Source organism: Mchenga conophoros, linkage group LG16 (assembly GCF_057382185.1).
Source record: "Mchenga conophoros isolate Kocher_MC1m ecotype Shallow Benthic linkage group LG16, M_conophoros_male_GT1.1, whole genome shotgun sequence".
In the NCBI taxonomy this organism is placed as follows: Eukaryota; Metazoa; Chordata; class Actinopteri; order Cichliformes; family Cichlidae; genus Mchenga; species Mchenga conophoros.
In genome coordinates this window covers 29440202-29453659 of record NC_140541.1, presented here as the reverse complement: position 1 = coordinate 29453659, position 13458 = coordinate 29440202, and the positions used below count along the sequence as shown (strand labels likewise).

The following is a 13458-nucleotide window of genomic DNA, read 5'->3' as shown; positions in this document are numbered from 1 at the left end:
TGTTATTTTGATACTTTTGCACAGTTCTTGAGTACAAAAGCCTCTCACTGTGCATAAAGCTCACTGTTTTTCCCTCTTTGGTTTAAAAACTGTATTAGATAAAGGTATTATTCCATATTTCTGGCTTTGTACATGTGTATGTGGGGTATGTGTGGAAGATTTTCCCTGCTACAGCGACAGCCATGTCATATTTTTGAAAACTTGGAACTCACAATAATAAATTACATTGAAATTTAACATTAAAAATGTAATTTTGTTATCATGCTGTATATCTGTATGTACTGTAACACCGCAGACACCCTTGGTCTCCTTACACTTGTACTTTAAGTGTGAGTCACTTGCTAATTAAAAATTAATTTGACTACTATAAATATTTTAAATTAAAGTGCGCACGTTTGTTCGGGATAATTGGGCCACATGTAATGAAACTGCAATATTTTGAAGGGCTGAAAAAAGGTCTAGCAGTCTGGTGCTGTTGCAATAACAAAGATGAGATAATGTCCCAGCTTGAATTATAGTTTCACTCAGCTCTTGGTTGTAATTCAACATATAGTTTCACAAGACACATTGAAACAACTTAAACATTATTGTGTCTGGAAGGCACAGTCATGCCATGTGTTCACATTTATTGCTTGATAAAATATACGAAGGGTCACGCAAAGTATGAGAGTAGAAACCAATGACTGTAATTCTGTTTAATTTAAGAATGAAGTATATGTGGACACTTGGAGGCCAAGGAAAGTTCCCCCATCTAAAGTTATGATTTTTCTTCTTTCAATATGCAATCCTGAGCTCACCTTCAGTTTCATTTATTCTATTAAAGCACCTGTAAGAGCAGTCGAATCCCTCTACAGCACCTCACCGGTCTGAAAAGGCCAGACTGCATACATTTTTCTTTTTGTATGTAGTCTAGTCAGATTACTTGTGAAAATTAGTACTGTACTTAAGAATTTTTAAGATAGGAAAAGAGAAAAAAGCAAGCATACTGCCGATTGTGAACAGGAAATTAAGCCTGTGTTATTTTTAAAACCCAGCCATACATTATATACAAATTTTAAAACACTACAACACTGCACTCAAGTAATCTCTTTGACCCACTTTTGGTTTGTTATGATCTGATCACCCAGAAAACAAATGAAAACAAAGCAGAAAAGGTTACTTACCTTGTGGCTTGCGCCTGAGTTGGGTTCACTGTCCTTCAGTCCTGCCTTGGAGATTTGCAGCCGTGCACAACAGGAGGATGTCATCCTTTGTAACTGGATATGCTGGCTGAAACTCACACTGTTACTGCTACTCTCAGAAAGATGAGACTGGTTACTCATGTCGCCTCCTGTTAAAAAGTACCAATATTACCAAAACACAAACTACTGGTTGTACCTCCCTCTACAATTAGTTAAATGCCAGTGCTTCCTTGATACCTAGTCAGCTTTGGCATTTTGTCTAAGGGTAATTGTAAGTCATAATTATATGTCAATGTATTTTTTCTTGTACTACAAAAATCATTACAATTAACCTACAATACGGTTATAACAACAGACAGATAATTATTCAACATTTACACCAGAAAGAAATGTGATTCTAAAAACAGAAATTCCCATTTTATGTGTTTCTTGAAGCAAAGTGGATTTGGATATAAAACAGGCAAAATCACACAGTATTTTTGCTAGTTCATATGCATGTTAAGGTTTGCCTGACAGACTGTCAAAACCCTTTTTTTAAATTTCATTTAATTTACTACTACTACTTCCCAAGTGGTTCTGCTGCCTAAACCTAAGCAAAATGTGATGGGAAAAACGTATAATGAAAATATACAGAAAAAATTATAATATACTCTGTTTTAATACATAAAAGAAAACGTAAACATGAGAAATCAGGTGAGCACAACACCGGTAGTGAGCCTAAAAGTCACCAGGGGACTGTTGTGACGTGTCGCTGTATACGTCATTACGTTCCGCTCAGAGGCTATGGCGCTTCCTGACTGGATAATAACACTGGTAGCCACTTCATCCTTCATCTGTTTTTGTTTGTGCCTTCGCTACAGACGGACAGGACAGGTGTTTTGGAGAAAACTGTTCAGCAAGATAATGGCCCGAACGGAGAAGCCCTTGTTCCGAATAGCGTGAGTATGGCGCCACTTTCCTTGGCGACAGAAATTTCTGTCGTTTCCTTGGCGATTCTCTTGGCGTAGCTTAGCAACATCTAGCCATTTTTATGTGCTATAGATTTATCCCACGTAATTTAATTTAGTCAAGACCATTTGAAAAGTACAGCTGTTGGTATTCTGCTGTGAGGCTCTTCTCGCGATAATGCCATTTTTTTCATCAGCATATGCTGCAGTGGCTTCAACTTTATTTTAAGAGAAGTTTGCATACCAACCATTGAAGTTACGTCAATTGTGCTCATTCAACAAACCAAAGAAATGACAGTAACTGCATGGCGAGGTTAATAATGTTAACAGCTTTTACTATTGGGACATAACATTTCCAATTGTCTCCCAGGTACACACTCTACACTAAGACCAGACTTGGCTACATGTACTACAAACGGCAAATGCGGAAAGCTCGTGAAAATTACCCTGGAGGGCATTCAGCTACAGATCCCGTGGAGTTCAATGGTATATGCAACAATTACTGGTTTAACTTGGTGACACTGGGCCAAACAATGCCTTGCTGTCACACGCTGTACATACCATAGAACCAATTGTTATTACTATCAGTACAAAATTCTAGCATTTGTTTCATTAAAGATGGATATTTTTATTAGTGCATGTTTAATGTTGTCCCGAATAATTATTATGTCATTTCTTTCTCTGCCCACAGGTGTTAAAATAATTCCTATCTCTGTGCTCTCTGACAACTACAGCTACCTTATCATTGACAGAGCCTCGAGCATCGCAGTCGTTGTAGACCCTGCAGACCCTCAGATAGTTCAGGTGAGTGCCTCTGATGTCACTTATGTGTCTTTGAATGGGTTAATAGATTTAGGCTATTGCGCTGAAAACAGCAATCAGTAACTGTGTAGTTAGTTCCAAGGGAAAAGTTGTTTTTTCTTCAGAACATGTTGCTGCAGAGAAGTCAGGACAGATATCGCCTGATATTAGTGAGAAATGATTGCTTTGCTTCTAGTTCAGCTTTATTTTGTATATGTACCACAACTCTGATCCTTAAAGCTATTATATGAAATGTATAATATCTAGTATTAAGATCTTTAAGAAAACGAAATATTTTTTAGGGGAGTTGGAATAATACTATTAAAGTGTGATGATTGTCATTCAGTTCAAAGCCAGTTTAGTAACACATACAGGACATAGATGGGGTTAAAATGTATAAATAGTGTGAGTTACAAACAATATATGAAAGCCTGTATAGAATTATTGCTGTATTTATAAAAGTACGAGGTGTGTAAACAAAAAAATTGAGTTGTATTGAAAGCTTGATTGTAATTGTAGGGCTCATTGACAATGGAGCCTCTCTCTCTTACAGCTGGTATCTCTGCACTGTCATTTTTCCTTACAACCATGTGTTTTACTTCAGCTGCAGCTGTTGACTGTCCGTAGCCAGCTGTTGTGAATGAGTGTGTTTTGTATCCATGGTATCTTGCCTTATTAAATACACAAGTATAATAACGCTGTGATGTGTCATGAATCTGAAGTGTTGACTGAAGGTTTTACCAACACCCGATTTATTTGTATTTTCTTTTATTCATTTCAGGCAGTCCTCGAGGCAGAAGGAGTAATGTTAGAAGCAATACTATGTACACACAAGCACTGGTGAGTTTCATGTAATTTGTATGTATAAAAAAGGAGTAGGGGGGAAAGACAGCATAGTATTGTAATATTTAGCATAGCAATGTTATATTGATACAGGGACACCAATTATCGATATTTTATTTTGGAAATACTGTGAACAAGAGGGCTTATCTCACCTGATAAGAGGCAACTTTTCTGCAAACAGATGCAGTCTGACTTGGATTGACTGGAATTACTATGAGACAGATTGTAAATGTATAAATGCAGAGAGATTGCCAACATCTTGCCATCAGTCTGAACGAGTCTTTATTAATGATTACAACTTGAAGGGACTTCATGGGCTGCCAGCTCATTGTATTCTGGTTATATTCCTATAAAACAGGAAGGTTGATCAGTGCAAATATAATAGTTTAATGTGGCTATTGAATATTTATAACAGTAAATTGCTGCAATATTAGGAACAGATTGGATGTCATTGCCAACTTGACCCCATTCAATATGACACTGGTAACATTTATAGTAGGTCTTGGTGACAGTTTTGATGTACTTTACCATCTCCTTTTGTAGCTAAAAAAATTCCTGAGGTAACTTTATCTTATTGGATAAGACAGATATTGAAAATGTTTAACTTCGAGGACATAATTTACAGTTGAAGGCAAAAAAAATCTAAAGATATGTTAATGTGATAATCATACAAGACTCAGCATGTCACAAAAGGTTAAAAAATCATATAATAATAGGTATAGTAAAATAAAAATGTGATTCACATCTCTAACACAAGAGGTTAGACTTATTATTGCCGTACTGCAGATTAAAAGAATGCCATGCATTTGTATGTATAGATGTTTTCCCCACATTTTGAAAGTCCTGCGTTCAGGTTGATTAAAATAAGCACAGTGTTTTTTAAAAAAAATAGGTGCTTTGTATCTGTAATGTGTGGATATTGTCTAAATTGCTGCGTGAACCTTCTTTGTGATCCGTGTACAGGGACCACAGTGGGGGAAACAAAGGGTTGAAACGGCTGCACAGCTCATGCCGAGTTTATGGAAATGCGGCTGATAACATTCCTGGCCTCACGCAGTAAGTCCCAGCTTGCACAGTATAGCACACTGGCTCACTTTGAATCATTCTTACTGTACTTAGTCCTGTTTTGTTCCCACTGTCAGTAGTGGTGGCAGCTGACTTCACACTAAATTATCGTGGCATGAGTGACTATTCTGTTATGTCTGAGGGGATGGAGGGTTATCTTAGGACTTCCAAACCACCACACTAAAGATTTTGTTTTTCACATTTTTTTTTCTAATAATGTAAAAATAATATGGGAAGGTAGTCGTTTTTGATACCTTTGCTCAACTGGTACATGTCAGAAATGGAAGTCTATTTCAGTTATTTTTAATCTTTTAATTTTCACTAAAAATCAGTAACTCCACACTTCTTGGTTTAGGTTTTTTCATTACTTATTTTTCTTTCCAGCCCTCTCTCACACAATGACTCGGTAACAGTTGGGCGTATGCGCTTTAAGGCCCTCTTTACCCCTGGACACACGGTAGGCCACATGATCTACCTCTTGGATGGTCAAACGGTCGGTGCCCCCTCCAGCCTCTTCTCTGGTGACCTGGTGTTTCTCTCAGGATGTGGTAAGTTATGCAGAAAACCAGATCAAGAGGAATTATTCTAGCTGTTTGCTTCTTTTTGTTTTTTTCAGAGTTACTGAAAATGCAGGATGAAATAGTTTGTTTGATGTGGAATCATTCTACACAGGTTCTCTGGGTTTTACTGGCTCAAAATTGTTCTCTACAGGGAGTGACTATGCATGCAAGCACAATTTGTCTGCACGTAGTTATAGTTGTGTTACCTTAACAGAAGTCTACGCATTGCCCTCTTATTCCTGGCAATTTGATCAAAATATATGTTATGCTTGAGTAAAAGCAACTTAAAAAAAAACAAACTGGTGACGTTTTTAGAGTTTTTGTGGGCTTTTTTTTTTTCTATACTGTAAAACTGCTGAAGTCTGAGAACCTGATGATTGCACAGTCTAAAAGTCAGCTAAAATGCATAAGTGTGATACCAAGGAAGCGTGATTTTGACTTAATTGTACTATGTGATATATACGAGAAACCTATCTGTCATCAGTGTTTCAATCAGTGCAATTTTAAAAAGGATCTTTGACCTGATGCCTTTTCTGCATTCACATCTGTCATTTTTGGTTCACAACCCGATTACCTCATTCAAAAGCAAGTTTAACATTGCTAATGCAAGTCAGCACCATCTTAACTGAATACTGTTGCATGCAAATTACACCTTTTCATATTTCATCGGAAATGCTGATTAGATTTCCTTTGCATAACTTAATGTAACATAGTTTTTTTTATAAGACTTGAAATAATTTAATCAGTTGCGTCAAAAAGCACTTAAAATATATACTTAATTATAGTATTGTATATTTAGTGGCCTGTTTTGGTTACCTTGTGATGCCAATGGCTTTTTTTAACATGTTCTTTAATATACAATAGATTTTGTATAGCAATTTAGTGGTTAATACATTTTCATTATGCACAAAATATTGAGATCAGCAGGAGACACAAACCCAGCCTTGGGTAAAATCTATGTGTGGATCCATCTGATGTGATGACCCCTTTGAGAAGTAAGAGAGAAGCTGAAAGTATTATACAGAGTTTGTACAGTAGATAGTGTCTTAATAGCTAGTGGTTATCCGCATGACCTTTGAGAAATTGGACATTTTTATCTTCCAATTAACCAATTTGACAATCTAACTATAGCAGTAATGAAAATATCCTGGTAATACTAAAGATTAGACCATATGAATGCTTCAGGAACCCTGTTTGGAAATTGGAATCTCTTTGTTAACCTGTCTTTATTGTTTCTAGGGAGAATGTTTGAAGGCAGTGCAACAACAATGCTGTCATCTCTGGACACAGTTGGCTCCTTGACTGATGATACTCTATTATGGCCTGGTAGGAGAATCCTTTCAGTTGTCTGATTCAGTGTCAAAAAATTATGTTTGTGTGCTGCGGATGAAGTTGTGGTTTTAATATGTCTTTGCTTTTAAAAAAGTGTTTTATATATATACAGCCAAACCATAAGAACGGGTTGCATAGGGAATTCTTTGGTTTTTTTAGGCTTTTAAGTATGGTTATACATGTGGCTGTGATATTTTTCTTGTGTGTCCACTGGCTGTCCCGCAGGTCATGAGTATGCAGAGGACAACCTGCTGTTTGCTGCTGAGGTTGAGCCGCACAACACAGCCAGGGAAAACAAATATCAGTGGGTGCTGCAGCAGCGAGGCCAGAAGCTGTGCACGGTGAGAATGATGTATCACCATTGTTATGCCTCTCAAGCGAGCCATCCCAGGATTCATGTTGTCCAACACCTGAAATAAGGGCTTATCAGTTGCGTACAGCGTTCGTGCTGACAGCACTCTTGAGTGCATGCCGCCCTCTCGCTTTCCCTTCTTCCAGGCTCAGTCGAGTCCATCTGTGATATAGTCTGCAGCAGAGCAAAGGTTTGCTGTTCAGTGAAGTGCCCATCCTGAATTTAGATTAGTTTTTTATCTGTTATCAATACATGCCTCTAAAGGCAGTTTCACAAGATTGGAGCTTCCAGTTGATGATTTCCACCTCCAAAACTTATTGAATGACCATAACATTTCCTCTGCAGTCTGCATGTTTTCACGTTTCACACGTAGTCTTTTGCTTATTTATATCAGTCACCTGAGTTTGATCTTTGAGTATTATTTATTAAAAAGATCAGATATATAGTACACCAAAAAAACATGTATGAAAACTGTAAAGTTTTCCTTGTAGCAGAGCTGCCTGAAGGTGATGACTTAAACTTCTGAAACACTGCATTTGTATTTGACCAAATGTATCAGAAACTGTAGCACTGCTGTGACTCACTCGGTTAAGCAGGTCCTTTGAATAAAAACTAAATGCCATGCGGCGTGGACACCCAAGATTGCGAATGCGAGAACTTAACAAGTAAAGTAGGATTTTAAAATCGATACCACAGTTGCATCTACTCAAAGTCTCTAACAAGTTTGAACATCATTTACCTCGACCTCAAGGTCAGAGGTCAAGTTTTCTAAAAATCTTGTGAGCGCATTAACTCAAGAAGGAAGTCACCTAGGATTCTCAACTTCATGCCATGCAATTACTAAAACTCTTGGACAGGTTTAAATCCTGGAGACCTTGACCTCAAAGTCAAAGGTGACCTTTCCTGAAAAGCATCTAGGATTTTCAAATTAAGGTTGATGCATTTGCTAATTCTAGATCTCATTGGCGGATTTTAAACTGTTATTGGTAAGGGATAGAAAGTCTGACTTAACAGATTGTTTTCGGCTTGTCACAGTAGGAACAGACCAAGCATTATTAACAATTAACCGAGTTTTATTCAAGCATCCCTTTGTGCTGTGATGCTGGAAAGAGGAAGCAGATGTCTAGGAATCCAGGTTGAGCTTTTCCTGTTGTGATATGTCTCTGTTTTGTTTAGGTTTATTGCCAAATTAACGTCAGTGTATCCTGGTAACAAATTAGCTGCTGTGTTTTCTTAATACTCACGGTGATGCCATCTGCAGAAATGCATTGTCTGTTTTGTGATGGGGAAGGGAGTAACAGAAATCACTTATTTTATCTTCTATGATAGATTTATTTATTTTTAATCTTTCTGCAAATGATTGACACTGTTCAATCAAGAGCCTTTGAGGTGGGCTGCGTTTTGACGTGCTCTTTATTTCCAGTGTCCCTCCACGATTGGAGAAGAGAAGCAGTACAATCCTTTCCTGCGCAGCCACTCTGCAGAGCTCCACCTGGCTCTGGGTGTCCAGCAATTCCAGGAAGAAGACTGGACCCAGTTTAGGGCAAGGGTGCTGGAGGAACTGCGAAAACGCAAAGACCTCTACAACAGGAGATAGTACTACCAAGACGTCCTAAACTTTAGGGAACAGCAGAGCTCAGCTGCACCAGGCACTGGTACAAAAGCAGCTATTTGCAGGTGAAAGCTAATAATAAATTGATCTCTAAAGGTACTGTAGAAACGGTTTGATCTATTATCTCAGTGTTAAGGGGCATTAAGTAGTTTCTGACCTGTAGACCTGTAGCTAGGATGGTAACCACAACTTCGTTATTACATAATACTCATTAATAGTTCTATTACCTCTCCAAATGCTGTAAACTACAGTCATTTTTTGTTCATGAGAAGAGCAGTGCTGATTTTGTTTTTACTTTTTACATAGGATGTAAATATTATTGTTTTGCATTACTAGAGCATAGACATTTTTTTCTTATTGAGGGTTTTTTTGAAACACACGGTGATAACAATGCACTACACTGAACCGTTAACATGTTAGGTACTGATTTGTTTACTCAACAGTAGTTTTTAGAACAAGTAATAAATTGTATTTAAAAGGTTTCTGAGACAATCTTTGGTACACACGCTGTATTTGTTACCCCGGTTTCAGACTTACAGTGATGCTGAAGGGTAATTATCTTTTCCCCAAAGACTGACAGTTTGGGATTTGAGTATTTGATTGTGAATATTTGATATTGTGATATCAACATATTCACCAAATTAATGCTAGGATTCATTTAATAAATCGCAAAGGCACTTTGCTGTTGGTACCTTGTGTGAAAGTGAGCACAATGTGACAAAAAAAAGTCTGTACATTATTTTTTTTTTTTATAATAAGTCAGTTTATTAATGCAGATTATTTTTTTTATTTTTTTTTATTTTTTTTTTTTTATTTTGACTTAAAAAAGTAACACAAACATTCATTCTTTGCAATGGTTGTGTTTGGGCTACTTGTAGGGCTGTGCCATATGACCAAAATCTCATATCCCGATATAAGACATCTATCGTCCGATAACGATATAAATCACAAAAATGTAACATTTTCTGTAAATTCTGTGAATCTCGGGCTGCTCGTCTTGCGTGAAGTGTTTCCAGCTGCGCGTCATGTACCTGGAGTCGAATGTTTTAACCGATGCATAAAACTACACATTTTTAGACATAAGTTGTAACGGCCGCCGTTTTCTTTGTGAATATTTATTACACGGTGTGCTGCGGGGAAAAGCCTGTTCTAACGTTTGAGTCCAAGGTTTATTTTTTAGCACCTGGCGGCTCTTTTTTACTTCTCATCCGTAAATAATCTGCTCTTTCACGTGATTCAGTTTATTTTGAAAAGTCTCAACAGGATTTTGAGCTTTATTGTGAAAGGTTTATGTGGAACATAAACAAGCGGACACGCGAAGGTGTTACCGTCGTTGTTGCTAACCACAACGCATAAAAACAGTCGCTTGTCCATCCGTAGTGTGGTTATATTAAATATAAGAGAAAGAGAGAACTTTAATAAATTAATATAGCCACTGCAGTGACCATCAAAACGATGAAAAAATATTGCTGTAAACAGCTTATTTTGCAACACCACGAAACAAACAATAGCGTAAAATGAAACGATAGAGGTTTTTATATCGTCATCTGATATATATCGTTATATCAAACAGCCCTAGCTACTTGTACTGTTAGTTTTTTATTTTTTATTTTTTTTGGTTTGTTTTTCCTTAAGAATTCGTACATTATAGTTCATGTTATAGTTGATGTAAAGAACGTAAACAAGTGGGCCAAACACAAAAATGTATATTTTCTTGAACAGATCTCTTTTGTGCCTGTGAGCAAATAATTTTTTGTGAACTTCTTGTTATCATTTTAAATTTGTTCACTCCCTGAATGTGAACTACAAAATATGTGAAGGATCTAACTGGTACTTAACTGTAGTGAGACATGACTGAATTCATGTTGAAGGGACGATTGAATTAAGACTGCATTTATAATGTGACTGTGGCAAAAGAAATATTTTTTTTTGTTTTGGTGTATTTGACCAATTAAAACCTTTGGAATGCAAAATTTATCTTTTCTTTTCTTGTTTGTTCGTTCGTTCGTTTTAACTGTATCGGATGATTTTCATAATGTGACTACTCTCAGCTTCTGTTAAATTGTTGCTTTTTTGGATTGCTTCCTGTTCAGAAAACAGACCCAAACTTATTAAGCTTCCACTTTATCGCGTCTCTCTCGTATTCAAACTGTCATCGCTCTGCTATTAGCTCATCTTGCCAATGGACTGTCCTTCCACAAGTCACAATAATTACTACTTCTATAGTATTGATCAGAATTTAATCAAACTTACCCACAATAATCATCTAATGGGTCTTTACCAAAATTGTGCTCAAGGACACTTTTTTGTCATTTTTATAGGCACTTGTCCATGTTCACAGTATAACCTTCATGCATACTTCTTCCAGTCTCATAATATGTTTGCCTCTGATGTCTTGAACAGTAATCAATTTAAATCATATTTATCAGTCTTTAACATGTTCATGAACTTCATGAAGTGCCAAATGATGTGAAAGTTTGAAAGTATTGCTTTGCCTTTATATGTTGCATACACTTGTATCCCATTAGACTGCAATGATCCTTATTGGTCATGATCATGGCAGGAATCGTCCCATTGTTTTACTCCCATATTCATAGATATTTCATGTTAATACTTGAGCAGCTACACCCACAGTCTGGTCACATGCTCACTCCTCACAGTCTTTGGCATTTTAAAGTCTGCCAACGACTGAGTGGAAAGTCACGTGACTGTGCCCATCGATAAAGTGAGTTTTTTCCAGTTCTGCCAGCTCTTCTCCATAGATTCAGTATTTTCATGCCACTGAAGTTCACATTTAAATAGTGAATCGGGTCTAAGACATTAATCATTGCAAGGATTGCAAAGCATCTTTGCAATGCATGCTCATGTTGTTTGTAACAACAAATTAGCCTAAAACTGATGTTAATTCGGACTTATTTTAAAAACGTCTACAAAAACAGACGCGTTACAGCAGCTGAGCTAAAAAGAATCTTTGACGTACAGTTTTTATGATCTAATCTTGCTGGAATTTAACTAGATTAGGATTTTATAAGAACATTTGATAGCATAAAATGTGTGACAATACAGTGGAGAAAAGTCCTCTTTTGCACATTTTGTTTTCCTTCTTTGTGTCTTTTTTTTATACAAAGGAAGTATAACGCTGTTTCTGTCTATGTGCAGAGGGCCAAAATGAAAAAGAAATAAATCTTTAAACTTTTGAGGGGGTTTGAAAGCGCTTCAGATTTCTGTGTTGCTCCTCCAGAAAAGCCTGTACCAGAGCACCTTGTCCCTTGGTGATTGTTGACTAAAATGTTATTCTGTTTGTTTGATGCAGACTCGCACCTTATTTGCATATGTTTGAGTTATGAATACTACCACATGGGAGACTGTTTTACTTCAGGTTATGTTTTAATGAGTAAGTATGAAAGTAAACTCTTCTATTAGAGCTGTGTAAGTGTTGTCTTTGCAAGCATTCAAAACTGACAGCTGAGATATTTTCCCCACTGCTAGAACTTCCCTCAGCTGAAATAAGGGAATAACCTACTTTGTGTGGATGCAAGAGATGTTCTAAAAAAGGAATAGATGATCAGTAAGAATATATTACAGCAAGCTGTAGGATTACAATCCTGTTTTTTGTAATAATCAGATTTTATACCCTGTTTGTTTTTGTTTGTTTGTTTTTTACAAAGGTAGAACTGGATTTATTAGAACTAAAATAAGCGCTATAATACAGTGCAAGTGAGAAATGGCAAACTGTGGCACATTACAGGTTTAGGATTAAGTATAATCAGTTAATATTGTGGTAGTCTAGTCTAGTCTAGATATGCTTGGGCTGTCTACTGCAGTAATCAAAGATATGTCAGACCCAGGTCTTCATACTCTTATTTTCTCACTAAAAAAAAGGTCATTTAGAATGTTTTCACAACACTGTTGCAAAGTCTTTCAAGACTAAATTTTGTATAATGTAGTATGGGGTTTAGCTCAGGACGTAGAACATGTTATCTACTAATCAGGAGGTTGGTAGTTCAATGACTTGATCAAAGGGTGGCTGCTTGAAGGGTGGCTGATCCAGTCTGCATGCCAAAGTATCCATGGGCAAGATACTGAATACCAAGTTGGAATGTGAAAGTTAGATCGAAAGCACTTAGGTGTATATATAAAAAAATTAAAAAATGTTATCATGTTTGGCTTGACAAGAGGTGGAACTGAAGGTGGAACACTTACAGATGCAATGTTTTCACTGGGAGTGACCACAATGAAATACATTAGACATGAACACATCAGAGAGACAGCTTGGGCTGAGTGGTCTGGAGACAAAGTTAAGAGACACAAGACTGAAGTGGTTTGGACATGGGTAGAGGAGGGACAGGGGATATATATTGGACAATGAGTGTTTTAAATTGTGCTGCCAGGCAGGAGGAAAAAAGGAAGACCATAGAAAAGGTTCATGGATGTACTGAAGGACATGCAAAGATTTGGTGTGATAAAACTGAATGCTCGAGATAAAGTGAGATGGAGGAAGATCCACTGTGACTACCTCTAAAGGAAGCACCTAGAAGAAGTATGCTACATAAAATAAATATACAAACAAACAAACAAATAATGCAACAATATTAAAGCACAAAGAAGGAGTTTTAAGGAAAAAAAAAGTTCAGATGTTTAGTTTGATGTATAGGAGACACATAAGGTACACAAGGTTTACTGAGCCTGGATATAATTTATATAAGAGTTTGCAGTGATATTATAATTGATATATTTTTAGTATTTATAATATTTAGCATACTAT

The 13458-nt window shown here is 36.8% G+C and overlaps 2 protein-coding genes across 7 annotated transcripts in view; one reads left to right on the top strand and one right to left on the bottom strand.

Annotated features, from left to right (window-relative positions):
• LOC146557046 (protein lifeguard 3-like) overlaps positions 1-13458 on the bottom strand; it is a 31090-nt gene that overhangs the window by 4615 nt on the left and 13017 nt on the right. The window contains exons 1-2 of one of the 5 annotated variants that reach the window (XM_085249870.1): positions 1888-2513; positions 1164-1330 (exon numbers count right to left, since the gene is read on the bottom strand). The gene's annotated coding sequence lies outside the window, so the exon portion shown is untranslated. Of the gene's footprint in view, positions 1-1163; positions 1331-1887; positions 2514-13458 lie in introns of those variants that run through there. The other 4 variants (XM_085249869.1, XM_085249871.1, XM_085249873.1 and 1 more) reach the window with 4 other exon arrangements.
• On the top strand, positions 1933-12227 carry pnkd (PNKD metallo-beta-lactamase domain containing). Of its 2 annotated transcripts, none has more exons than XM_085249863.1 (9): positions 1933-2119; positions 2499-2614; positions 2820-2932; positions 3711-3769; positions 4736-4828; positions 5222-5385; positions 6637-6723; positions 6955-7070; positions 8505-12227. In XM_085249863.1, exons 1-9 carry the CDS (start codon positions 1965-1967, stop codon positions 8676-8678), a joined length of 1077 nt encoding a protein of 358 aa, XP_085105989.1. In that variant the 5' UTR covers positions 1933-1964; the 3' UTR covers positions 8679-12227. The 2 variants fall into 2 exon arrangements, with proteins under 2 accessions (XP_085105989.1, XP_085105990.1); XM_085249864.1 differs by lacking the exon at positions 1933-2119 and adding an exon at positions 2162-2383.

Bases quoted from the DNA above. Each gene is read 5' to 3' on its own strand.
- pnkd (XM_085249863.1), top strand. From the start codon at position 1,965: ATGGCGCTTCCTGACTGGATAATAACACTGGTAGCCACTTCATCCTTC. The intron at 2,933-3,710 runs GTGAGTGCCTCT...TATTCATTTCAG, and splicing joins CAGACCCTCAGATAGTTCAG to GCAGTCCTCGAGGCAGAAGG. The intron at 5,386-6,636 runs GTAAGTTATGCA...TATTGTTTCTAG, and splicing joins GGTGTTTCTCTCAGGATGTG to GGAGAATGTTTGAAGGCAGT.